Here is a 27,765-nt window from a genome sequence, read left to right on the forward strand (position 1 = left end):
TGGTAACTATCCTCAGAACATTACTTTCATAAATAGAACACTTTCCTAAGCTAGTAGCACATAGACACCAGCTGGCATTGACTGTAAAATCTGGGGTTCTACTAATTCTAGAAAATCTTATGGTAAAGTGTGAAATAAAGGCAATTGTTATTCTTAATGGTCTGTGACTATGATGTGAACTTCAACTTTCCCCACAGTTTGGACATTTAAGCAGCTGTTTAGCTTACACAAAAGTTAAAAAACAAGAAACAACTAAGCTTTAAAAACAAGCGTTAACAGTTGCTCAAAGTTGAAAGCTCAGTCCCCCAAATTTCTTCCCTAAATTACTCAATGCATTTGCTTTGTCCTCCCTCCCCCTCATTCTGTATATTGCAACCACTGGTCTACTCTAATGCTTCTGCCAGATTTTGGCAAGATTCAAAAGCCTCACGCAGATCCAAGAAAACACAAATCTGCCTCTGAGACCATTTGTATACAATGCAGCCTCGCAGGAGAAAGCCTCAGGATGTGGTTTGTTTTTATTTTGCCTCCCCTGATCTGGGACAAGGGCCTGGTCCTAGTCATCACTCCATTCCCACTGCTAAGTATGGGGCACATATCAGACACTCAAGACTCTGTTTCAGAAGAGCTGAATTTACACAGTTGTGCAGAGTTCCTTCCAAGCCACAGGGGAAGCACATGGGCATATTCCTGAGGACAGAGTTCACAGGGCCATTTCCCTGACTAGGAACTGCTCCCTGCAGAACCCTACCGCCTGCAGCCCCCACTGATTCAACAAACATTCACTGAGCATCTGCTATGCTACTATGTGATAGGCACTGGACTAGGCTCTAAGGATACAGAGGTTAACAACAATAACAAAAACCTACAACCGATGCTTTCTGAGAGGCTCACAACTTTGGGGAGGGAGATGAACAAATACATGAATGATCATATGCAAGGGCTATGTGAGCAAAGTGCTTTCAGAACAAAAGGAGGGAGCTTGAAAAGTACAGGGGAAAGGTTTCATGGAGGGGACATTGGGGCTGGTCTTGAAGTTCATGGAGGGGACATTGGGGCTGGTCTTGAAGAATCTCTGGCTAAAAGGGAGATAAGGGGATGTCGCACCACTACTAAGAGTCAACTATGTGGCAAGTTAGGGAACAGGGTTTACAGCTTAAGGAATGTGTATGAATCGAATTATAGACAATGGGGAAACCATCAAGAGTTTCTGCAAAGAGAAATGTTATAGTCAGACGTGTGTTTTAGAAACTGAGGGTATTACAGAGGGTGGACATAGGATTCTGCCCTGAGACTAATAATACTGATGATCTGTCACTATGTCATCATTACCAGAAAACAGAGTATAAAACTGTAGCCCAGCTCCCATCAAAAGTTTTAAGAAAGATCTTCACAAATGACTATCAGAAGAGTATGCAGTCTATCCATTTTTCTAAATAGTCTAATTTTATCCCTGAATCAATACAGGCCTTCAATAAGATGGGTACTGGAATTATATTGATCTGAAATTTTCCTTGTGGGGAAAAAAATGTTCTGTAGCTATGACCTTTCCTAATTAACCTCAGTTTACATTCAGAACTATAATCTTGTATAAATACACTCAATTTTTGGCAGAACTTTAAACTGTATGTATCAGAAGAGTAAATACAAACTTAAAATACATTTTAGATAGCCTTCCAAACCAAACCTACCAACTAGGTCACCAGCACTAATCTTAAGATTGAGCAAACGATGGGAAATTCTATTGAACTAAATATTTTGGTAGGGTAGATATTTTGTTTTTCTTAGGATCATGAAGTTTTCAGTTCAACTGGTGAGAACTGAAAGGGCAGCACAACAGCTTTCCCAAACCAAATATCTTTAAATATTTTTAAAAGTGTGTTGTTTAAAATTGGTTAAAAAACAAAAATGAAAAGCACAAAGACCAGAAAGCATTTTGTTCCATATTTTTTAAAAGTGAAACTCCATAAATATTTTACAATCCAAAGAATGAACTGTAGTCAAATCTTAATTTTAAGTGGCTTTCTAGGCAAAGAATATGACTTGTTTCAGCTTGCAGTTTTCAACATAGCACTATATATAATCACATTTTTGCAATCTGCCTGAAACCCAACATTTGAGGTAACTCACTCAAAAGCATCCTTAAGCTATGTTATTTTCAAATACTGCCTTTAACATTAATGCATTTTTTGAAAGAGGCACAGCCATACATTTTATCTCTAACCCTTATACTGTAGCCCATAAGAACATGAGGCCTTACAGTGCTGCTGTAGTGAAACCTCTCAGGTTGAACACTTATGTGGAAAATTCCTTACAATGATCCTTACAATGCAGCCCTAAGTTGATTTAAGACGCAGTTCATTTGCTTTCATAGAAAGGCATTCACGTGTTCCTTCACAATTCTGTAATACTAAGTAACTGTTAGTCAACGATATAGGCAGAAGCAAACATGTGACTTTTAATAAGTATCCACTCTACAAGTCTGAACATCTCACTTCCTCTCACAGGAGCCAGCTTTTAATCCTCAAGTTTTATTGTACTTGCCATTTATGGAGAGATTCATTTACAGCCATGGTTTTTGGCCCACACAGATGTTCAAACAGCTTATTACAAGTACTAAGGAGAATAATCTTAAAGCTACGATCCTCTTCAGATACTGGCCAGTAACCAACTCTCACTAACCTGTTAAGAAAAGGATCTGAGCTATTGGTCGTCATTGTTCTCAATTCCTGAGACATCCCAGGAGAAGATACTGGATTTTGAGTCCCACCATCCTGCTCCAGTGTTGGTAATTGACTACGGAGAGCTAATTCCTGGAAAACACAACACAAACAGAATCAGTCTACTGATTAACAAATTTATTGTTATATTTAAAGAAATAAAATGCACATTAGGGTAACCATGTACATATAAAGTTGAAGTATTAACACTATTTAAAAGTTAATAAGCTTCCCAGTCAGACCAAGTTCTTCTATCCATTTCAAGTGAGTGAAAATTAAACTATATAAATTGAAAGTTTATCTAGTCTTATTAACCCCAAAACATATATAATTTACTACCTAATTTCATTTTGTTATTTTCCTTACTCTGGCAGACACTCCCAAATCCCTCCTTTGGGGCAGGTTGGCAAGTCTGGTCTTTCAAAAAAGAATTCTTCTTAAAGTTTATTTTCACTCACCCACTCGCATATGGTTTTGTGTGTTCAGCACCAGTAATAAAAATAAAGTTGGAAGAACATTTGATGATTTACTATAAGATACCAATTCCCCCCACCACCCCCTGCATTGTTTTACACTTTGTTATCAAGTGTCTCTTTCTGACTTCAAGTTTTTCTATCTTGAACTATCTTCAGGGGCATCCAACAATTTCTCAGCAAGATTCTATCTGGAAACACGAGCAAAAGCTATGGGCCACTATTACCCTCATGGTTGCGGAAGGTCTGCCTCAACAAGCTTCCAAACATCCCAGGCCTCAGCCTTACATTTCCCCAGGGCCTCCAGGCTAGTTCATCTCACTGTGGCCAACCTCTAACACCTTCATTACTACTCTGTCCTTTTTCTATACCCTTTCCTTCATTGGCTGTTCCCTTCTCTAAGAATTTCCACTGTGTCTCTCAAGCTCTCATAAACATCATCTCTGCTAGAACATCAGCTTCCTCTCCCTCAACTTTTTTGGTTTGACTTGAAATATGGCTTTTAATCACAAAGGACACTGCCCCGGCTGCAGCCTTCCTGAGCCACGCCTACTCACTGAAGCACACACCCACCATCTCTAGTCCCCTAACTCCCACAGTCATCATTGAGTCCAGCGGCAGTGGAGATATTCTCCAAGCTCTGCATCACCATTTCTATACTACGAATTCTTCCTCATGCAAATACCACTTCTTTTTATTCAGGTTTATGCCTTCTGGATGTACCATCCTTTAAACTGGGGTTTCTTAACCTGAGGATCATGACAAAATGCAGAGGGTCTGTGAACTTGGATGGAGAAGAAAAAATATGCTAACCTCTAAACTGAAATTTACTATTTTCCTCAATTACAAATATAGGCAACAAACAGTAGTATTTGCTACACCTTTGACTTTTCATCAATAAAGGATATTTTCATATATTGCAGTTGTGGCAAATATCTTAAAATACCATTTATGCTCATTGTTATTTCAATATTATAGTAGCTGTAAGACATGTTTCTTATTTATACATTATTAGGTGGAGGATTCACTCAAAATGACAGCTCCTTGATCTTCTGGATTCCAATGATCTTCATCTCCACCTACCTCCATCACCCACTTGCACAGCCAAGACACTGTTATTTAAAACCAAACCTACTTCTACATCTTTAGTCATGTTTGAGACAACGATCAGTGTTTCACTTCATTGCAACTGTATCCATCACCTTGGAATTGTCAACATCCATGCACGAAACCTAGACAGTAATATGCCGCATTAACACCATTTCAGTCAATGACGGACTGTATATATGACCGTCATCCCATAAGATTAGTACCATACAGCCTAGGTGTGTAGTAGGCTATACCATCTAGGTTTGTGAAAGTACACTCTATGATGTTTGCACAACGGTGAAATCAGCTAATGATGAATTTCTCAGAATGCATCCCCGTCATTAAGTGATGCATGACTATATAGTAATCATTGAAATTCCTGGATCTCTAAATTGCAATGATACTGACCACTTCACCGCTGTATTTCAATTGTTAACTCCCTCGATAATACCCTGGAACTAGCTTAGAAACTTCTCTCCCAGAAATCTTACATGCACTCATCCCGCTTTCTGGGACCATATTTTTTCTCTCCACCCAGTTCCTGCACAACCTCACTCCCACTCTACCAGCCCTACAACCTCAGGGACTCCAGTTCCTTCTCTCTCCTATAATTCCAGTCTATTGGCTTCCTTTTGGTTTCTTATTTCTTTCCCCTTCCTTACAAGCTTGAACTCTGGGCTGATCATTTGAAATGCACATGAGCACCTTTCACATTCCAGTCCACACATAATTTTATCTCAACACAGCAAATTCCAAACCTGAATCAAGATTAAAAATGTGCTTGCTTCATTTTTATACTGAGACTGATAAAAAATGCCAGAGGGGCCAGCCCGGTGGCGTAGTGGTTAAGTTTGCACACTCTGCTTTGGTGGCCCGGGGTCTGCAAGTTTGGATCCCAGGCGTGAACCTATGCACCCCTCATCAAGACATGCTGTGGTGGCGTCCCACATACAAAATAGACGAAGACTGGCACAGATGTCAGCTCAGGGCCACTCTTCCTCAAGGAAGATGAGGAAGATTGGCAATGGATGTTAGCTCATGGCCAATCTGCCTCACAAAAACAAAAACAAGAACAAAACAGAAAAATCATACAACTATCTAGACTGCTATTATAAATTAATGGTCTTTGGCCTTGGCTGGACACTTAGTACCACTTATTGATTTCTTTTTTTGGCCCTGGTCAGTTTTTCCTCACATTCTCGTGGTCACTACTCCAAATCTGGCATACTCTCCTCAAGCCCCTATTCAGTCGAATCCATTTCCATCTCTCTCCCATTTAAATAAGAAGACTGACGCAATCAGGCACAATTTGTGGTTTTCTGGCTCCTCCTGCCATCCCTTCCTATTGCCCCCAAAGCTATCTTCACTCATACTCATCTTTTAAACTTTCCTTTCTGGTCTCAGAAAATGGTTTTTTTCTCCCTCCTCCTGTTAAAAGCTAACCCACTCTCTCAGTAACTTCTGGGGATCCATTTTATTTGTTTTCTCTCTATACTCTATCTTTGACTCCTCCCATTCCCATCTTGCAAAGTGACAAGGGACTTTAAAACAATGATAGTGCATTCCCTGCAGGTCTGTAGTATGGCATGTTCTCTCTTGGTACCAGGTTTTTCCACATGCTCTTCTTGACTAGAATACTTTCTTTCCTATTATTTAAGACCCAGTCACCTTCTCTAGGTAACTCTCCATGATGGTCCCATCTCTGCCTTCAAATTTGGTTAGACAGACAGATGTAATGTCTTTAAGACCCTAAGCAAATGTATGAAATATGATCTTAGCACTTATCACACAGTATTGTAATTATTTCTTTATTTCTTCTCTGTCCCTTAAGGGCACACTTAACGAATGAATGGACTGTTTTGAAGTGTAAAACAATAACTCCTAATACTTTGAAGAATTTATGTTGCAAGTAAAATATGAAGATGTAAACAGCAATACATTTTAAAATGAATAAGGATGAGGCTAATGCCTAGGGTTCTGTGAGGAAGCTCTAGGTCTTTCAAAATATGGGAGTGTTTGCAAATATCTTGAAAAGAGCTTCATCTGCTTTCTATCAGAGGCAGCATGCTCATGTTTCTGTGTATCTAGTTTTGAACTCCTTGCAGCACAAAGCAAGTACATGACATGACACTAACCAGTAAATCATCAGTGAAATAACTGAATAAACTGGCAATAACCTTCATATTGTTTTTACAACTTTTTATTTTACCCTTTTTGATACAGTTCCCACTTTTTCAAGATTGTTTTATAAGGTTAAAGCTAACTGTCATGTGCAGACTCTCTATGTTTTTGTTAACTTTGAATTTTGCCACTTTGCTTGTTCACAGCGTCAAATTTTTACTTTTTGCTGCCTTTAACAATTGAATTTCTACTATCAGCAGACACTGCAGAACCGACTATCCACATTTACAAAGAAAGGTAAATTAGAGATGTGAATAAGGAGGCAATTGTTCCAAGTTGCCTAACAAGATGTCCAGTACCCTAAAGGTCTATGGAAACATACTGAAGAGTAACTAGCCTAGGGATTCATCTAAACTGCACTTGAAAGGATCAAGGAAAAAATGCCACTCTATTTACTGGTGTGGTGGGAGGGTGTTAGCATTATCAATCAAATAGGGAAGAATTTCGCATGAAAACAAAATAATGTGATAAGATCAATGATACGAATAACATATACACAGATTATAGAAACCATACTCAACGTATGAATATTCAGCTCAGTTTTGAAACTTCTAGTTACAGCAAAAAGAACAGGGCTGATGAGATGCTTTACATAATTTTTGAACAGCTTTACTGAGGTATAATTGGTGTATAATAACTTACATGTATATCATCCAAAAATGGATATTCTTACATAGCTCAGTATTTGCTAAACACAAAATTGCTTTAAGTAATTAAAGTTGACTTGATAGCCCCCTCTCCAAGCCTTTAATTCTTATGTTAATATTTTACCAAGCCTTTAATTCTTATGTTAATATTTTTACCTGCTGTGAATATAATTTATTTCACTGGGTTCAATAAGGAAGATGAAAATTTTTGTTAATATTTTAAAGAAATTATCAAAAATGGGGGAAGGAAACTGTGTGTATTTATGTAGGAAAACAGGCCAATCTTTTCTCCCCTCTCATAACCTATGACTTGGGAGTTTAATTGAATATAAAAACAATTACTTCTATTTCCCACATAAACACACATACATGCATGCACGCACATATCCATACAGAGATAGCTTTAAGAAGGCAGATCTTAGAAGTGAAATGGAGATTTGGGGAACTGTCCTACTCTATGCTTTAGATAGTCAGATTTGAAGGTGAATGAACATGGAGTCAGAGCTAACTGAAAGAGTTCTTCCCCAAGCTATCCTACTTCCAGTGAGGAACAGTTAAATCACGGGTTTTCACTGTGAGTAAGCTTTATAATTCCTTGTATTCTTAGCCAAGAATTTTAAGTGTGAAAGTGAACACACTGCATGAAATTAAGAATTTTACTCTATTTTTTTTTTTTGTGAGGAAGATCAGCCCTGAGCTAACATCCATGCTAATCCTCTTTTTTTTTTTTTTTTTGCTGAGGAAAACTGGCTCTGAGCTAACATCTATTGCCAATTCTCCTCCTTTTTTTTTCCCCAAAGCCCCAGTAGACAGTTGTATGTCATAGGTGCACATCCTTCTAGTTGCTGTATGTGGGATGCGGCCTCAGCATGGCCGGAGAAGCGGTGCATCGGTGCGCGCCCGGGATCCGAACCCAGGCCGCCAGTAGCGGAGCGCGTGCACTTGACTGCTAAGTCACGGGGCCAGCCCGAAATTATGAATTTTAGAAGTAAAATATTGAAAACTTGTTTCAGAGCTGTATAGATCTTTTGCTAGTGACTTTAGAGAAAAATAATTATTTTAACATGGATAAATATGAAATGAAGTTATATAATCTGAATCTTTAAATAATATATTCCATATAAACTCTCCATTATACTGCATTTAAAAATAAGCCTGTATATCTATATATCTATGCAGAATAAGCCTATTCTATTGCCATAAAGTAATTTTATCAAAACACACCATTTTGGATAAATATGAACATTATTTTGTAATTGGGTAAATCTGGCATAGCTGTTTTAAAAATAAGCCTTGACACATAACTGGATTGTCTACAAAAACTGATTTCAGTTGAAACATTTTGTGTTGAAAGTTACGTCTATCTCTAAGGAGTTTTTTATTCTGAACAAATGCCTAAAATTAGAATAAGGAGCTAAAAATACAAGTTCGTTAAGCTTCTCTTTTCCCAAAGGTAGTTAGAATAGTTTGACAGACTTTCAAAAATGGAGAAGCAGGCAAGTTATAGGAAATTCAGCCAAAATTTAATCATGCTTCTGTATTTCAAAGGTCAAATAGTTCTTTTGGAGTATTTGACTTTTTCTAAATGAAGCAAGTATTTTTAGCTCATTTTCTTCTGTAATAATACAAAAATGTGGTGGCTTTTCCCATTGAGCTTGTAAATCTTAGCTAATCTGGGACACATTTGGAGTCAGAGCTATCTGCACTATAAGTAAAACTGATGGTTCTAGCTTGGTCTGGAGGGAACTTTCCAGGATGGTTTGGTTTATAAACGGAAACATGAGTTTGCCTGCTTTATATAGTGGACTTTTAGGGACTCAGGATCCAGACATAAGCCATTGGCCCCTCTCATTTATAGCAATATCATTTCTCATAGGGTAAAAAAGACACTTTAAGAGAAAATCAGTGTTTTGGCTCATATCATTTCAAAAAATATGGAGAAAGGCAGTAGAAGTAGTCAGTAGTCTGGAAACGTTTAGAACATTTCTAGGTTACGAAATTCTTAGGGTATCCAAGAGAAATGAAAGCATATATCTACACAAAGTCAAAATTTAGAAACAACTCAAATGTCTATCAATAGGTGAATAAACAATGGTAGTATATCCCTATAATGGAATACTAGTTAGCAATAAAAAGAAATGAACTATAGATTCAATATGAATGAATCTCAATCATGCTAGGTGAAAAAGTTACGATTCCATTTATAGAAAATACAATGTCAATGTTACTTTCTTAAAGCAATGTTGTCTTTAGCAAATACTAAGCAATGTAAGAGTGTATCTATTTTAAAATAATATATGGCACACAAGTGAAGGTCCCCCCTCCTGCCCTGTAATCAATTTATTTAAAGAAGGCTAGTTTAGTGAACTAGAAATCCAAATTCAGAAATGGAGATAACAAAAATATACATCTTTTAAACAGTTTGTCTTAGTGATAGTAGTTTATGTTGACAATTCTAAAAATAGAAAAAAAGCCATTTCTTCCAACTGTTCAAGATAGGCCTCGCCATACCCCATTTCTCAACATGGCTTTAAACAGTCATAGGATATTTCATTATGTCTCAAGTTATTAAAACATTTAGCCAATACTTAGCATGCTTTTTGTTTTTTACAGTTTGTGCCATTTACCAAAGCATTTTCAACTTCAGAACAACATTTTGATTAAAAAATGTGTATACATGGATTTGGGGATAGTTATGAGATCTATAAGATAATCCTAAACTCTGAGAAGTGATATTCAAAATAGATTTGCAGTTTGGTATTCCCAGCATTATCCTGAGATTTAACATTAACACTCCTTCTGACAGATCTTTGGAACTAGGTCTTTTGTAATTTGTGTTACTTAATTATGCTCTCAATGAAAGTAATAAAAGTTATTATGGCGTTCTTCCAATTATGGCAACCTTAATGAATAAAACAAATGAGATAACCTATTAGAGTATGCAAGGTGTGAGGCTAAACCTCTTCCTCTTTTAAAGAAAGTTTTCAACATGTCCATTAAGAATAACATATAAAATATTCATGGGAAAACACCTACATGAATCGATGGCTTATCCAATATTAGGACTTCAAAAAGAAGAGACACATTCTTGGAAGAAGTGTTAACTGGATTCTGAAACAGTTTTTCTAGTGTCTGCTATCAAGAAAGACAGTTTGGAGGGAAAAAAGCCAAATTCTTTGCTATTATTAAATTCAGGAAAAAAAAAGATTGATGGCAATTGTTTTCACATGACTCTGAACAGTGGTATTTTTTGGTCTATTTGACTAAAACTATGGACATCTGAACCTCTTCATCATTGTGAGCTAATGGTGTAGTACAATATCCTCAACATTAATACTGTGGGTTTTATCACTCATTAAACCAGTGACTGACTCTAATGTAGATTTATTACTACCCATAAGGAATGACAACTACTCAATATTCGTTAGTTGCAAAATATTTATAGCTATAATTTCTACGAACATTAAAGTAATTATTTGCTCAGAAATAACAGTAAGATATCTATATACAGCAGCCTTGTTTCTATTTTCTGCATAGTTTCAAGAATTCGGATGAGACCACTTGGGGATGAGTTTTGACGTAGGCCTTATAAGACATGGAGAATCTTAATCAGTAAGAGGGAAGAGGAAAAGCTCATGAGCAGAATCATGGCAACAAGACAGAAGAGTGCACTCAGCTGAAGGAAGAGTAATTGGCTTAACCAGAATCGGTGAGAGAGAAGGCTACCGACCGCAGACCACGAGCGAGGTTGCAGAGTTTAGATTTGATTTCATAGATATTAGGGAACCATAGGTATTAAGAATTACATTCTTAAGCACAAGAGATGGTAAAAATATTCACACTCAGGTGGTACTATCTTTCCTCAAAGTGTTCAAAAGACTTTGAAACAGAAGCTGGTATGCATTCCTAACCCACTCCCTCAAAAGGTCTCCAATTTACACAGGAGCAATTAATGTATCAGAAAGAGATATAACTAGAAAATTGAGCATTACATGCTCAATCTCACAGAGCAAAGATGACTACAGTTTCAAAAAGTTTTTTCTGAGAATAGACACTGCTTTTGAAACATAAAAATAGTGAAGAATCAAAATGAAATTAAAAATTTAAAGCTCTATGAGGACACGTTTTTCCAAAATTCTGCAAACAAACCCTAACTGCTTTAGGTGTTAATTTCCATCTTTAACTGAGAAGATATACTAATGCCTTTAAAGTTGCTTAATTTTTCAGAATTTTGCATTAACCTCACCCATATTGACATTACTTTCCATGACCAGAGAATCCTACAATATAGACCCGTTTTGTTAATCCTATTTGGAAGTACTTCAAGACAGCTTTTGAAACAAGTAATCTGTAAACATTTTGAAATTTGGTACCTTCCCACATCCCACAGCATATGAAGTATATAATCATAAAATAATGACATTGATTTCACATTGCTTGTTAACTCATCTGCACTAATTTCTATTAGAAAATTAAAAAAAAACAAAAAACAAAACTTTGATCAATAGTGCCTGGCACTCAAATATTGAATGGATCCATCCTCTTTTCTCCATTATTCCTTTATACATTCTGTTCTTAGAGACTAGGAAGCACTTTCTTGATTATCTTGGTAACTCTATCTAAAGTGATCTTCACTTAAGATATGATCCTTCTTTGTGAAACCTTTCCTGACGTCTAGCTTAGGGTCATCTAGAAAGTATGTAGGAAGAGAAAAACACAAATCCTTGCTTGATACAAATACCACCAGGTTCCATGTATTTCAGATACTCCAAATTTAACCCTATATTGGAATGTCATACATTTACTGACATTTTCACAATTGCACCAGGTAAATACATTGACAACTAAAACTTATATAACAAATTAATATTTTATTCTCCAGCATATGCAAAATTGATTTTAAAAAATCTACATCTTTCAGGTTTCTTGCTATGGCTTAGACAAATCTAAGGAATCAACTCTACAATTTTACTATCATATAAATTTAATAAAATTTTTATTACTTATAAGCCTCACCTTTTCTAAAGTTTAACTACTAAAAAAAGAACTCCTAATGATAATTTTAATAACAGCAATTATTTACATGTATACTCAAAGTATGAAATAAGGACCTAGAAGCATTTAATTTATTTATCAGATTTAAGGTTTAAGATCTCAGCAGGGCGCCGGCCTAGTGGCAAAGCGATTAAGTTTGCGCATTCCACTTCGGAGGCCTGGGGATGGCCAGTTCGGATCCTGGGCACCTGGGCACGGACCTACTCACCGCTCATCAAGCCATGCTGAGGCGGCACCCCACACAGGAGAACTAGAAGGACCTACAACTAGGATATACAACTATGTAATGGGGCTTTGAGGAGAAAAAAAGAAAAAGAGGGAGATTGGCAACAGATGTTAGTTCAGGGCCAATCCTCCTCAAGAAAAAAAATTAAAAAATAAAGATCTCAGTAGGAAAAAAAAGAAACAATTTCAAAACACTTTTGGCATGAAGGACTTTTTGCTTGAACTCAAACCTCATTTGAGTTAATTTCTGCTCCTATATTAGTTACCACTTCATTTATCACGAATAAAAGCCTTCTTTCAAAAACACTTCAGAGGAAAAGGAAAAAATGTCTTCACTTTATAAAGATCCAATGCTACAGCGCTCTTCCCAGTCAAATGTGGTATTAGTGGCCCTCATCCTAAGAATGTCTTGCTCTGCTTTAGCAAAGATGACTTTCATGAGTTATTCCCTTACCCTGATCTCTTGATTAATGGAGGCATTTATGAGATAGATAAAGAATAGAGTTTCTCCTTTCACAAAGTTAACTGTTCTCAACTGGGGACTACATCTGACTTTATCAGCATGGTGCGCCAATGGACAAGTTAACAATATCCAAAATGAGTGGAATTCTGCCAACTCTCACTTCTACAGCTGATTCTAGCACAATGCACTTATTTAGCCTAGCGCAGAAGAGCTATGCAGAATGTGAAATGTTTCATGGTTACTTCTGACCACCTGAGAAAAGTGCAATGATCCCCTAGCTTCTAATTCTTTCAAATCTTGTGAACCCTGAACACAGAGAATCTCTTCGGTTTCAAAATGATTCTTCCCACGAGTCAGATAAGTGCCTGTGTTAGAAGGAAAAATAGCCACAATCTTTCCATCTAAATAAGATGCCTTTACAATCACTGCTCCCTTGGTTCATTAGGGAGAAATGTTGATAAAAGGCAACAAAGAAACTCAAAACACTACCCAGGCAGATCCTTCTCTCTTCTGATAATTTTGATATTCTCCCTTTGGAATGTCCACTAGAAAGCACCTTTCCTAACAATATCATTATGACTCTTAATAAGGTTTCCTAAAGTAGCCTACCCAAGTAAATAATCTGTGCTACCTTTGTTATTTTTCAAATTATTATTTCCTATAAATCATTATAAATACTATTTTAAGCTATGCAAATAAAAATTAGGCACACCCCAAGGCTGACAGGATGTACTATTGAGACATAATACATTTCAAATGTGGAATAAAAAAAGACCTCCAGAAAATCAAAATGAATACTAGAAGCTCTCTGGGAGGAGTGGGCGAGGAGCAGATAGTGTAGACTTTCTGGGAACAGCAATGTTAAGTATCTTGGCAGAAAGATGGCTCAAAGTTATACTCTGGGCTAATCTTCAGTGAGGACAGGCCCCTGGAGCACAGGTTTCTCTCTTTCCTAATTTTCTTTTTTTTTCCAGTGCTAAAATATCAGACAAGAGCCTACCTGACATTTTGGAGAATTTGCTGTGCTGGGATTGATATTCCGCATTGCCTAAGAGTAAAAAATAAGATGGATAAAAATTACTTTAAGCCACATAGTTTGGCTATGTAGGCTGACTTACAATTGTATCCAGACATATCACCATAGCACAGAATTCCCAAGCTAGCCCAAGACGAAGCAGGCCAAGTAAGACAGGAGCCAATGGAGTCACCACATAACAAACTGAAACCTCAGAAGTGTTGAACAGCATTCAGGATAGGACAGCAAGACTTTAGGTGTCAGGACTCAAATAAAATTTGATAATGGTCAGGTAGGTTCTTTGCTTCTGAGAATTAGATGAAGCAGGAAAAATATAATTTGATGTTTCAGTGATAAGAGAAACTATCAATGGAAGTTCACAGGAAGCCAACACACTTAAGATATACTGAACTTATACTGATTGCTAAAAAACAAATAAATCCTAAAAAATAGACTATTAGTATAAGAATAGAGCAGGTCTGTCACTTCAACATAAGAAAAGACAACACATAGGTAGTAAAGAGGAAACAAAGTAAGAATTACCTTTAAAGGAAGTGAAGCTATTCTGTCCAGGACCCATCACCCAGAGTAAGAGAATAAGATAGAACAATTCTTTGGAAGAAAGAGTTTTATAAGTAGCAGCATTTTGCCCACCAAAAATAAAACCAGGCTGATCTATTGCATACAACAAAATGACGAATGGCCCACTTCTAGACTTTAAAAATTATTTTAAAAACAGCAAGATTTTGACATTAGCTATTAAATAATTTTTCTTAATAAGGTTTCCTGGTTTTGATAGTCTTCAATTCATATGTGAAACTCAGACTTGTATTTACTTAGACCATCCAGTACTCGGTAACAACAAAATGAAAAGCAAGCAATGAAAACAGGCTGTGTAAAACATACTCTTAAATTCCTTTATTTCTTCTAATAGCTACATACTTATATTCTTGATGGTGCTACCTTGTTCTGATAATACACAGTTTTACTTAAATGAAAAATACCTTTCCTTTATAGTAATTTGTTAGAAAGTCAGAGATACAGTAAACTGTGTTAATATGCTCCCTCTCTCCACCTTCTTAATGGCAGATGAAGAAATAGCTGCTTCAAGACCACTTCCTGACATCATATGCTGTCACAAACTCTCTTACTCTTATCAGGGCTCACTTTTGGTACCAACCACACTAGAATTACACTGACAGATTACCAACAGCACAAACTGTTTAAAAGCAAGTCTGTCTGGAATTCCATGGCTTACTTTAATTCCTCAGGTACCAGTTCTTCAAAGCCCAAATCAGAGTTCAGTGATTCTGTCAAGTTCGTGCATTTTCATTAACACTCAAGTGACACTTTTAAAATATAGCCCTCATAAAAAAAGTGTACCTTGTTTAAATACTTACAACTTGGTAACAGAAATGTACAGTATAATGATTTTCTAATGTCTACACTTAGTATGCTATGATTTAGGTGGGGAAAAAATAGTACAGATACGTGTGTTTCATGTTTGTTAACAGACAGAATGTGTCCGAAAAAAAAAATACAAGAAACTGTTATTTATATTCAGAGAAGAGAACTAGGAAATGGAAAAGGTTTTATTTTCACTGTCCTTTCACCTTTTGTACAGTTCCAAAATCATATTATTATCTATTCAAAAAATTTATGTAAGAATTTAAAAATATACCACTTTGATAAGATCACATCCCCAAAATCTCAACTTAGGCTTTACCACTCTGACACAAGATTAAGTAAAAATTGATTTTGAGATGAGGGATTTTTTTTTTTTGAGGAAGATTAGCCCTGAGCTAATAACTGCTGCCAATCCTCCTCTTTTTTTGCTGAGGAAGACTGGCCCTGGGCTAACATCCGTGCCCATCTTCCTCCACTTTATATGGGACGCTGCTGCAGCACAGCTTGATAAGCAGTGTGTAGGTCTGCGCCCGGGATCCAAACCTGTGAACCCTGGGCCGCTGAAGCGGAGTGTGCAAACTTAACCGTTATGCCACCGGGCCGGCCCCCAAGGGATTATCTATTCTCATGGAACATAAAGACCAATAGTACTTTCTGAAAGAAAACTGATGAAAATGGTCATAAAGGGTTTCAAGCTCTCTAGCGTTACGTCCTACCCTTCCCAACATGAAAAAACATCCATAAGCAGGTAACTTTAAAGCACTATGAGATCTTCTAAACTTAGGATAATTTGTATTACGTTTTAAACACAACATCTTAGATTTAGCAAAACTGAAACATATTTGTCATTTGAGTAATATCATATTGGTGTATTCCTCCAAATAATTCATTTAAAGTAAATGTTTTTCCCCAACTGATCTTAAGAGTTTCCCCCTCAGTGAAATCCTCAGAAATACAGTAATCTCTAATTCCATGTACAGCTTCCTTCAATTTTTGCTTGACTGCAATGACCACAGCCAAAACATCTCTGTGATACGGATTTACAAGTTACAGACCACGTGATCAAAGGCCAGTCAAGAAACCAAGACAGCGACAGAGCTAGAAAGAATGTTTTTGTGTCACTCTACTTTTAGAGAAATAAAAGAGAAACATTCCTCTGTAACTAATAAATGCTAAAACGAAATATGTCCAACTTCACATAGGAAAACAAACCCAAAAAAGTGGAAGGCTGGTTTCTAACCTGTGGCCTCACCTGCCGAAGCAGTTCTTGCTGCTTCAGTCGCAGCCTCTCTTTTTCCATCTGCAGTTGCTGCAGCCGCATCTGTTGCTGCTGGTTGGAGTTGCCACTACCCATGACTCCTCCCTGTGGGCTCTGGGGAGCCAGGGGTGGTGGCTGTTTCACGGGAGCACTTTGACTGATTCTCTGGTTCATGGCTGAAATGAAACAAAAGATCTGCCCTAAAAAACTAGCAAAGGAAAAGGATGATTTAGTTATTCAAAAGCAATTGGGGATATTCAACATACTCTTTTCCGTAGTAAGACTGGAAATAACCTAAAAATCCATCAATAGTACCTTACATTAATTTATTATTATTGTTGTTGTCATATCATGCAAGACGCCAAGGCAGCCATAAGAGAAAAGAAACAAGAGGTAGCTCTAATATGCAATGACATGGAGTAGTCTAAGACATAGTAAGTTAAAAGCAAAGTGCAGAACAGAAAATGTTAAAAAAAAAAAAAAAAAAAAAGGAAATATATATTGCATGCATATCCAGAGAATATGAAGTGAACAACAGCCACGAACTAACTAACACCTGTTGGCTCTGCTCTGGAGCTGGGAAACTGGGTGACTACAGGAGTGAGTTGAAGAGACATTTTTTGTATCTTTAGAAGTTTGAATGATGTAAATGCATTGCCTATTACAAAATATAAATATATACTTAATTAAAAATACATCTCCCAAAGCAACTGAGATAAACAAAGCATTTTGAGCAGTAAAGCCCATCAAAATGATCAATCCTTAATATATCCTAAAATATATATATACCTCTAAGAAAGGAAGTAGATTAAAATGATCTGATGCATGCTTATTTACAAGCATATGGATGGCAAAGATTTGTCTCATTCAACACCACTGTGCCCCCATACTGCCCAGGTAGTCATTTTTTTAGTTGACCCTATAACACTCCATTTGACAATCAGAAGAGGACTGGATTCTTATACTAGTGAATTTCTGTCACTAATACAACATTGATCAAACTGTGGATTGTGGCAACCTCAGTGAGCAGATGGAAGTTTTATGATGTGAAAATGTTGCTAAGAATGATATATTACCTTTTCAGACACATATTCAACTTTTTAAGGTCAAATTTCGGGTCACTGTTTCTACTAAATGTTTAATAACTGACCACAGAAAACCTTAGGCCTAAATGGCTTCACAAACATTCAAGGAGGAAATAATACCAATCTTATACAACCTCTTCAGGAGAACAGCAAACAAGGAATACTTCACAACACTTTTATGAGGCCAGCATAACCCTGACACAAGGACATTAAAAGAAAGGAAAATTACAGACCAATTTCTCTCATGAACTTCGCTATCAAAATCCGAAATAACACACTGACAGCCCTCCCGGCCACATAGGGAACGCCTTGTGGCGATTTCTTATATGTCCTCTGCTGTACGATATGGGCCGCCTGGTAAATGCCAACTCTTCTTGGAGACTACCAGAGCAATCCTACCCAGCCTTTCCCAGGGTCCATCGTGTACGTTAAGAATCGTCTTCCCTCAAGGAAATGCCTCGGGACTTTTCCATTTTGTCTACTGACATTTCTCACCCAAGTGTAATTTTTTATTTACAAATTTGTATCCTCTGTAGACTCTAGCGCAATAGGAGTGGGGACAGTATCCTAATCACGTATATATCCTCAGATGCCTCACAGTATCTGACACAAAGTTTGTGCTGAAAAAACACTGAAACATTTCTGAGTATTCGCGGAGGCAGAAATTTAACTATTTTAGATATGACAACATAGAAATCTTACCAATTACCCTTTAGATTGACCAACTCTTCCATGAGCAAAACATCGATACAGAACCAAAAATATTAGAAAAAAGGAAAATTACAGACCAACTTCTCTCCAAATGCCTTACTTAGTTCAATTCAACCTACTGAGCTACTCATTAATATAAGGTGATGGCATTATCCACTTATTTCTATTTTTTTGTTCCAACTTTTTCCTTCAGCTTTTCTGTACTTCCTTTTCTAACTTAAGTTGAACTTATTTAGTTTAAATCTTTTCTCAGAGCATTTAAGTCAATAAACTTACTCAAGTATTTCTTTTCCTGCATGTCATACGTTTTGAAATAGTGTAATTCATGACTGTTGTATTCCAAATATTTGTAATTTCTATTGTGATTTCCATTTAGCTCATGAGTTACTTAGGAGGACATTTTTATGCTTCTAAACATGTTTTAAGATTTTTAAATAATTTCCATAAACATAGAGTAGAAAAAGTAATATGGATTATGAATCCTCACATACTCATCACCCAGCTTCCCAATGATCAATACATAGCCAATTTGGTTTTACCTCTATCCTCAGTCACTTTTTCCTCAATTATTTTCAAGCAAACATTATACCATTCCACCCATAAATAATTTCAATATGTATCCTTCAGAGTTTTTACTTACATTCTTTGATCCTATAACTATGTTCTCTTTTACGCTGAAATTTTAGTTCTAATATTAATACGTGTTATCCTTCGATATATATGCGATTATTTCAAAATAACACATTAGTAAAATTATAATCAACAAAACGATTATTAACATATCCTTGAGATCATTCCAAAGAAGTATACAGAAGTTTTTCTCCCTTTTCTTTTTAAAAGTAGCTAATTAGTATTCCATTCAACCAGTTTCCTATTCAGTTTTCACCAGTACTAAAGAGTGCTGTACAGAATAAGCTCATAAACACATTATTTTGTATTTTTGTTACTGTATCTTTGGGGTAGAGTCCTAGATGGGAGAGATTGCTAACTTAATGGTTAAAAACGTAATACTGCCAAATCCTCCCTCTCCTCCCCACACACACAGGGCTTGTACTTGGTTGTATTTCTACCAGTAACGTATGAAAGTGTCTTTTTATCCCTCAGAGCCTTGCCAAACTTTGGGATTTCTGCCAATCTGAAGGATAAGGAATGGTTTCTCGGTGTGATGTTATTTTGCTATGTCTTATTACAAGAGTTTGATCAATTTCCATATTTTAAAGGGCAATTTACATTTTTTATGTGAAGTGTGCTCATATCTTTTCCTCTAGTGTTATTGGTCTTTTTTTTGTGTGTGTGAGGAAGATCAGCCCTGAGCTAACGTCCATGCTAATCCTCTTTTTGCTGAGGAAGACGGGCTCTGAGCTAACTATCTATTGCCAACCCTCCTCCTTTTTTCTCCCCCAAGCCCCAGCAGATAGTTGTATGTCACAGTTGCCATCCTTCTAGTTGCTGTATGTGGGACACGGCCTCAGCATGGCCGGAGAAGCGGTGCGTCGGTGCGCGCCTGGGATCCGAACCCGGGCCGCCAGTAGCGGAGCGTGCGCACTTAACCACTAAACCACGGGGCCAGCCCTGTTATTGGTCTTTACTTTCTCTATTTTAAACAATCTTTATACAGTAAGGATAGAAAACCTTTGTCAAATATGTTACAAATAATTTCCTTCGGTTTATCATCTCTTTTTATTTTTCTTTCATATAAGGGTTTATTTTTTAAGGCAAATTTATCAATCTTTTTTGAAATTTGAGCTGTATTTTCCCCACTCTGTGACAGAGGAACTCATCAATTTTTTAATTCAAAAACTATATATTTCCACTTTATATATTTATTTGGCAATTCAATCCAACCTATTTGGAATTTATCCTGGTATGTGGCATGAATGGATCTAATTTTGTCTTTCTTCATGACTATCCATTAATTCCAACGCTGCTCATGTAAAGTGTATCCTTTCCCCAATCATCTTTATCATAGACTAAATTTCCATATTTTGTTATTTTGTTTCGGGATTTTCTATTCTGTTCATTAATCTAAGTACTCTTATACTAGGTACCACAGTTTTAATTACAACCTTTATGTTTTAACAGCTAGTAGGGCAGGCCATATTTTTTTTAAAGCTAACTATTGGGATCTAATTTAATTGCACTGTGGTTAAAAGAATGTGGTCTGTATAGATTCTTGAAATTTGTGACTTGACATATGGTCAATCCTTGCTTTTTGTAGGTAGCAGGGCCAGGGCCAGCCGGATGTATGCTGGCTTTCCTCAATGAGCCTGTTTCTGTTCTTAACACTTTTGAGTTCTTGATATCTTCAGGAGCCAAAAAGCCCCTAAACCCAGCAGGCCCTTAGCCCTGCCCTTGCTCACTGCTTTGTGTGGTTTTCTTTTCTGACCTACAGCGATTACTTTTTCAAATTTATGACCCCAGTTACGTCTTTTCGGTTATCTCTTTTTAATATTTTGTCTGGCAGAGGAGAGAAGGGACGTCAAAACATGACTCTCTGCTCCCTACTGTTCTAAGCCTTATTAGTCTCTCATAGGGTAAAAAAAAAAAAAATCATATTTATGAAATATCTTTACAAAGAATAAATGGCTAAAACTTTCATAATTTTGGATTATAGTTTAGTGTTTTATTGGAGAATGGATAGAAAAAAAGCAAAAATTTTTTAGAGCTAAGATTCGCCAGGCCAATCAACAACCTCATTTAATACAGTTGCTTATATCTCCCTGTTACCAACATTATTACACGTACAACTGACAGGCGTCATAGTATGATAGAAAAAACATGGCCTTTAGAGTTATACAAACCACAATTAGAGTTGGGCACACCAATTTAGTCATTCATCTAATCCTCAATTTCCTCAACTATACCTGGGGATATAACACCCCCCTTTTGGAGTCATTGTGGAGATTAAGGAACATATGTAAAACATCTACTATAGTCCTGGAATACCATAGATGCTCCACAGACATTAGTCTTCTCCCTTCTCCAAAATAGTTCTTTCTAAACTTTAAGATCACCACTCCTAATCATCCTGGCTTGAATTCCCATATCTCCCTCCCCCTCCTCCCACTTTACCAGGCCACTCACTGTTTCCAAGTATTCTATGATTCACAAAGATATGCACATTTATCTTTCCTACAAGATCTAAATGGAAAAAAACGAGTGGTGGAGATTGAGTCTTAGCTCAATCCTCTTAGGGATCCTTCGCTTTTGGTGAAACATGTTCCTGGCATTCCAGCAGGCCACTCAACATATTTCCCCATAGATGTTTTTATATATTTTGCTGTGTCAGGTTCGATAATATGAGTTAAATATGAATTGGGGGGTCTAATCGGAGAATCCATCATATACAGTAAATATCTCATAAATGGAGGCCAAGGGCAAACAACTACTGGGAAAAAAATGTTTTCAGTCTCAAGCAATTAAGAGAAATTAATTTTAATAAAAACCTGCTAGGAAATAGCTCATTAGTAAGTTGAGGAGTGCTGGAATTATAAAACATGATTCAAAACAGATTCTAGAGCTATTCATCTACTAAGAAATTACAAAAGCTTTTGAGCTTTCCACACTGGATTTTTATTAAGTTATATAGCACTTAATAAGTTAATATAAAGTAATACATATTCCTTGTGAAAACTAATTAGACAATAATAAAATTGCATAAAAATAAAGAGGTAAATATCCTCTGCTTCCCACCAGTTTCCCAGAGTTAGATACCATAAAGAGTAATCATTAACAACAGGGACCATTGCTGATGGGATACTGAATGAATTGGTTGGTAAGGTCTTTTCAAATCTAAGCTTATCTGACTATGCAAAACCACAGAAAGGGAAAAAATAGGATATCAAAAGATAGAGGAAGAACAATTCTCCAGAATTAAACAGAAAATTGCACAAAAAAGGCAACAGAAATAGTCTCTTTGGCTAATAATGGTGAGCACTTTTAGTTGTGTTTACCTAAATGCCCGTTACCTACGGATACCAGCAGTGCTACAAGGTTTCCATATAAAGAGCTCACTTAAATGATCAATTCAAACAACCTTGTTTATCTACTGAAAGCAGGATTTATTCCTCTCCAGAAGCATCCTGTTCTTTACCTTCTGGGTATCTCAAGCATTTCAACAAAGTACAGAGCAGTGCACCCACATAGGGTGCAGCAGAGACCTCACAAGCAGGCAAGAAACAAAACAGGCTTTGTTTCCTGGGAAAAGGGGGCAGGGCAGCCAGAAAAGAAAAGAATAGCATTACCAACTTCTTCCCCTCCATGATCAACTACATACAGTACTGAAACCCCGATGTTCCCAGTTTTAATAAAATTTCTAAAAGATAAAGAGAAAAATAATCTCTAAAACATGACAGAATTTAAAAATATATAAAATGCTATATTTTAAAATTCAGAGTCTGTGCTGCTTGGACTATGAAATAGTAACTGTTTCAAGTTTTACTTAACAAATCAGTCCTGACAGCTTTATGGTAGCGAACCATTGAATCAGCAATTACTGAAAAGTAAGAGACCACCTTCTCAAAAAGAAAAGGAGGTCATCACCCTCAGTCTCTTCCCAAATTTCATTCTAAACATCTGAATTTTCAAACTTCAGACAATTTTTAGATTTACATAATTTGTGACCTCAACCTTGGAATTATTACAGAGTACTACAAATCTGGTAACCAACCATAAACTTTGGGATAATAAATTTGATCCTAGTAACCTAATTAAGTGTAAATTTAAAATTAGAAACAATTTTTGAACTTTTAAACATTAATATACATCACATCTCCCACAACATAAGAAAGCATTTCTTTACTTTGTCTAACATTTTATCCAGTCTCAGACACTGCATGTTTACATATTAGCATGGCTATGTAGTCTGTTCATACATTTAGGAACAAATTTTAGATTTTTCCCGTATCTATAAGGGTACTCAAAACTGTAAAATAGTAGATTTATTTAAAGAAATGAAAGCTTTTCTAAAAACACAAACTAATAGGCCATCTGTCAGTCTTAAAACAATAAAAACAAAACAACACACCCATTACTAGCTAAGTGTTTACTACACAACCTAGGGGACTGAATCATCTACAAAAAGTTGCTACTAATCAGCATAATTTATGTATTTAAATAGAAAATGATGGTTTTCCAATGATAATTACTTACTACTTGAGTCACACTGAAAATCCGTCTCTTACAAAAGGAGCAAAAGGCCAGGGTTCTAATCTAATGACTGAATATATCTTTTTATTATCAATATACAAAAGATGTTTCCCAACACTTAATTAAGCTACATATCTAAATGACAATGCCATGCCCAGGAATGATTTTTTAAAAAATTTTACTGAGATTATTTCACAACTCATAAAGTTCATCCTTTTAACAGTAGTTTTTATATATTCGTAGAATTGTGTAACCATTTCCATTATCTAATTTCCAGAACATTTTCATCACCCCCAAAAGAAACCCTGTATCCTTAGCAGTACACTTCTTATCACCCCTCCCTCAGTTCCCAGCATCCACTAATCTTTCTGTCTCTATGAATTTGCCCATTCTGGACATGTCATATAAATGAAACAAACAATATGTGGCCTTTTGTGACTCGCTTGTTTTCAAGATTCATCCATATTGTGGTACATATCAGCATTTCATTCCTTTTTACTGCCAAATAATATTCCATTGTATGGATATACTACATTTTGTTAGTCCATTCATCAATCGATGGACATTTGTGTTATTTTCACTTTTTGGCTATTATGAATAATGCTGCTATGAACATTCATGTACAGGTTTTTGTGGGGATATATAGTTTCAATTTTTTGCATATATATCTAGGAATGGAATTGCTGGGTCATATGGTAACTCTATGTTTAACTTTTTGAGGAACTGACATACAATTTTTCAAAGTGGCTACATCACTTTTCAATCTCGTTAGCAATATATGAGGGTTCCAATTTCTCCATTCTTTTCTACATTTGTTATTGTCTTTGACTTTAGCCATCCTACTGGGAATAAAGTGGTATCTCATTGTGGTTTTGTATTATGTGGTAACAATTCACCTCTAAGACTACCCTAGGTCTTGTCATAGGCAAAAAAATCTCTCCCTCCCACACTTTGCACTTCTCTTCTTTCCCAAGCACCATCTCCAGGCCCCCAAAACTGGGTTAAAATATTTAAATCTTTAAACTGATCAAAAATATCAGTAACAAATATCATTATTTAGGTCAATTCGATTTCTTCTTCCTTCAACCATCTATCAAAAGATTGGCATGAAAATTCTTTATAATGGTATTTTTCAAACAATACAACTGTGGATGGAACTTAAAGAAAATTCAACAGAACATTCTCTCCTCACCACTTCATTAAGCAGTTTGGGGCAGAACACAGGGACTGCTAAATGAGGTGAGGAAGAGAAGGGAGAAAGTGTTCTAACTAGCTTTCAGCTCTCTCTGTCCCCAGAGTACAACCATGTTTTTTCGCTCTACTACGAAAATCAAGTTTAAAGTCTAGTTTGGAGAGAAAAGTTCAGATAATGAGACTATTAGTCTAAAGAGAGGAGGAATTACATTTTAAAATATACCTGTCACTATGAATTCATATTAGATTAATGCATAAGCAGTTCCATTAATAATAGCTTTATTTCTAATTACATGTAATTCATCACCACTATGGATGCTCTTTCACTAGGGGAACTTATAATTTAGAAGAGATACATATCTTAGTTTTTACTGATAAGCACAAAAATTGGCTCTTTTGTATAGTCTTGAGCTTGCCTGGCTTCTTCTCATCCTTTAATGTCCCTCTTCAAAAAAGCCTTCCCTGACAACCCATGCTCAAGCAGGCTCCCTCCACCCCACATTATTCCCTTTCACAGCACCTTATTATCCTTCACTGTACTTAACACATTTTGTAATATTTATTTGTTTAGTAGCCTGCAACCCCCTCCCTGAGGGCTAGCATAGTACCTGGTACATAACTGGCACTCAATATTTGAGTAAATAAATACTGAAATAGTTTCTATCCCTAGTAAGTAGGATGCTATTAGTAATGCACAGGAGAATCTCCAAGTTGAAGCAGGTCCAGAATGAGCTCTAAAAAGACCTCAGCAACCAGGGTAGCAGAACCAAATGAGAATAAAACAAAAAGAATATGAAGCACTCTCCTCCTCCAAAATCATTCTGATTTATTTCATCAAAATCTACGTATTTGACTTTTCCCTCAGGAAGTCTATAATCTCTTTTTCTGTTTCTTATATCTGGATCTCTGGGTTGGCACAAAAAGTGGCACCACCAAATGGCTCTCTTCTCAAGCACATTTTACAAGATATTTTCCATTAATGCAGAGTTGATACAAATATAACTTGAACATAGTTTTCTTTTAAAAACTAATTACGTTTTTCTGTGTGTCTTTGACGTTAGGGGCTTTAGTAACACAAACAATTTAATTTAAATCATCATTCAGTGACTTTGGTGATCTTAAGATTTTTTAAAATTTTTTATTTTTTGTGAGGAAGACTGGCTCTGAGCTAACATCTGTGCCCATCTTCCTCTATTTTGTATGTGGGATGCCACCACAGCATGGTTTGATGAGTGGTGTGTAGGTCTGAGCCTGGGATCCGAACCTGTGGACCCCGGGCTGCCTAAGTGGAGTCCATGAAATCAACCACTATGCCACCAGGACGGCCCTGATATTAAGATTTTAAGTTTTAAAAATTCTATGAATAACTCACTGTGTAAACAAAAACATTTGTTCACTATATTATTCGCATTGTTGAACCATTATCAAGTAAAACTACATACTAGTTTAGTTTCATTAACACATGCCTACTCATTTACCTTTGGCAAGTAGTGGAGACTGCTTACCATGACTGATAAACTATTTTGGCACCATTCTCCTGAATTTAACATAAATTAAAAAACACAACAAAACAAACAAAAAAAAACCTGAATAAAAGTGCAAACCTCAAGTTGAACTAATTTTGATTTTCTCTAATCTTATGCATTAAAACATTCATTTCAGTAAGTGCTTATCTTTTAAGTAAAAAAAATATGTGGTGAGGGCAAGAATTAGTAGCAATCTCTAACAGTGTGTTTTAAATCAGGCTTCACTAAACACATAGCCCAGAACTATACTTTGCTTACATCAGGCTTTCTATCATGGCAACTTTATGGGAGCTCTAAATTGTAGAAACAAAGCATACCAAAAATGTACCATCTTTAAGGCAGTCAAGCTGAACCCTATGCTAATATAAGCATGTTTAAACTCCTCTATGCTTCCAACAGTTGGAGAGTTGGACAAAACTATTCCACCCAGCACCACCCATCCCCATCAGATTTGTTTGCCTGGGCATACTCACCATGTGATAAGGCTTATCTTTAGATTAAAGGTTGAAAGATTTCTGTCTCCTCTTCAAAAGTAATTCCCAGCTGTGACTAGAGGACCAAAAGCTAAACTTAAATGGTGCAATAAATAGTTCAAAAGTCTCTCTGAAACCTCAATGCACTCAAATCCATAAGGCTATTGAGAAGTAACCTTAACCAAGAGCCCAAAGCAGTCACTGAAGAATTCACGATCTAGCATATTGTATTAAATTAATTAATGACTGGAAATATTCTTAAAAGCATCCAGTATAATCCAGTCACATTTTACAGATGAGTCCCAATTAAGTCAATAGCTGTCAGGTATCTTTCTGAACAAGGTGTTACAATGTAATACCAGAACTTGCGTCTACTTGATACCCAATTAAGTAGGTAAATTTTTCTACATCACAATTTAATTCATTTGAATTCAATATATTATGTAACTACCATGTAGAAAACAGGATGCTAGCTAACTTCTACTGCAGATTTGAAAAATGGATTTTTGGAGGGCATATAAATTGCAAGGTCAGAGCAATGCCATAACTATTTTTTACACTGGATAATGTACATATAAAACACTACATTGAGTATCACATTCAAAGAGGCACTAGTAAAATGAAAGGCATCCAGAGAAGAGGAGTGAACTGGTAAAGAATCTAGAACTCTTCTCACATGAAAAAACTGGAGAAACCACAGAAGAGAACACTTCTGGGATTAGAAATGGATTCACAAATTTGAAGGGAAGTGAATTTCTGAGTAATAAAGGGACACACACTTTCTGGTCATTAGAACTTTCCTTAAATAGAATGGACTGCCTTGTAATGTGGTAAGCTCCCAGTCAAGGGAAAGGTCAAAGCTAAGGTTGGAAGACAATCTCTTAAGAATATGACAGAGGAGAGGGATGATAATTTATCCAGATGGCTTCACAGTCTGCTCCAATCAGAGATCTTATAATACTGTTCTGTAACTGGAAACTCATTACTTTGGGTAATTTCCTTAAGATGAGTCACAATATCGGCATATAAGTAGATGCATTAACCACGCTCGTCTTCCTCCCTCTGAAATTTCCGTGTATTAGTATTGGTGAATTA

The 27,765-nt window shown here is 36.3% G+C and overlaps 1 protein-coding gene across 12 annotated transcripts in view; it reads right to left on the minus strand.

Annotated features, from left to right (window-relative positions):
- The window catches only part of YAP1 (Yes1 associated transcriptional regulator), a 111,606-nt gene that overhangs the window by 6,384 nt on the left and 77,457 nt on the right, over nucleotides 1–27,765 (minus strand). For 3 of the 12 annotated variants that reach the window (XM_058545344.1, XM_058545336.1, XM_058545337.1), the window contains 3 exons: nucleotides 16,516–16,709; nucleotides 13,854–13,901; nucleotides 2,683–2,813 (listed from right to left, as the gene is read on the minus strand). In XM_058545344.1, the coding sequence (XP_058401327.1) occupies nucleotides 2,683–2,813; nucleotides 13,854–13,901; nucleotides 16,516–16,709 (373 nt within the window). The remainder of the gene's footprint in view (nucleotides 1–2,682; nucleotides 2,814–13,853; nucleotides 13,902–16,515; nucleotides 16,710–27,765) is intronic. The other 9 variants (XM_058545338.1, XM_058545346.1, XM_058545339.1 and 6 more) reach the window with 3 other exon arrangements.

The sequence above is a fragment of the Diceros bicornis genome, chromosome 7 (genome assembly GCF_020826845.1).
Source record: "Diceros bicornis minor isolate mBicDic1 chromosome 7, mDicBic1.mat.cur, whole genome shotgun sequence".
Taxonomy (NCBI): domain Eukaryota; kingdom Metazoa; phylum Chordata; class Mammalia; order Perissodactyla; family Rhinocerotidae; genus Diceros; species Diceros bicornis.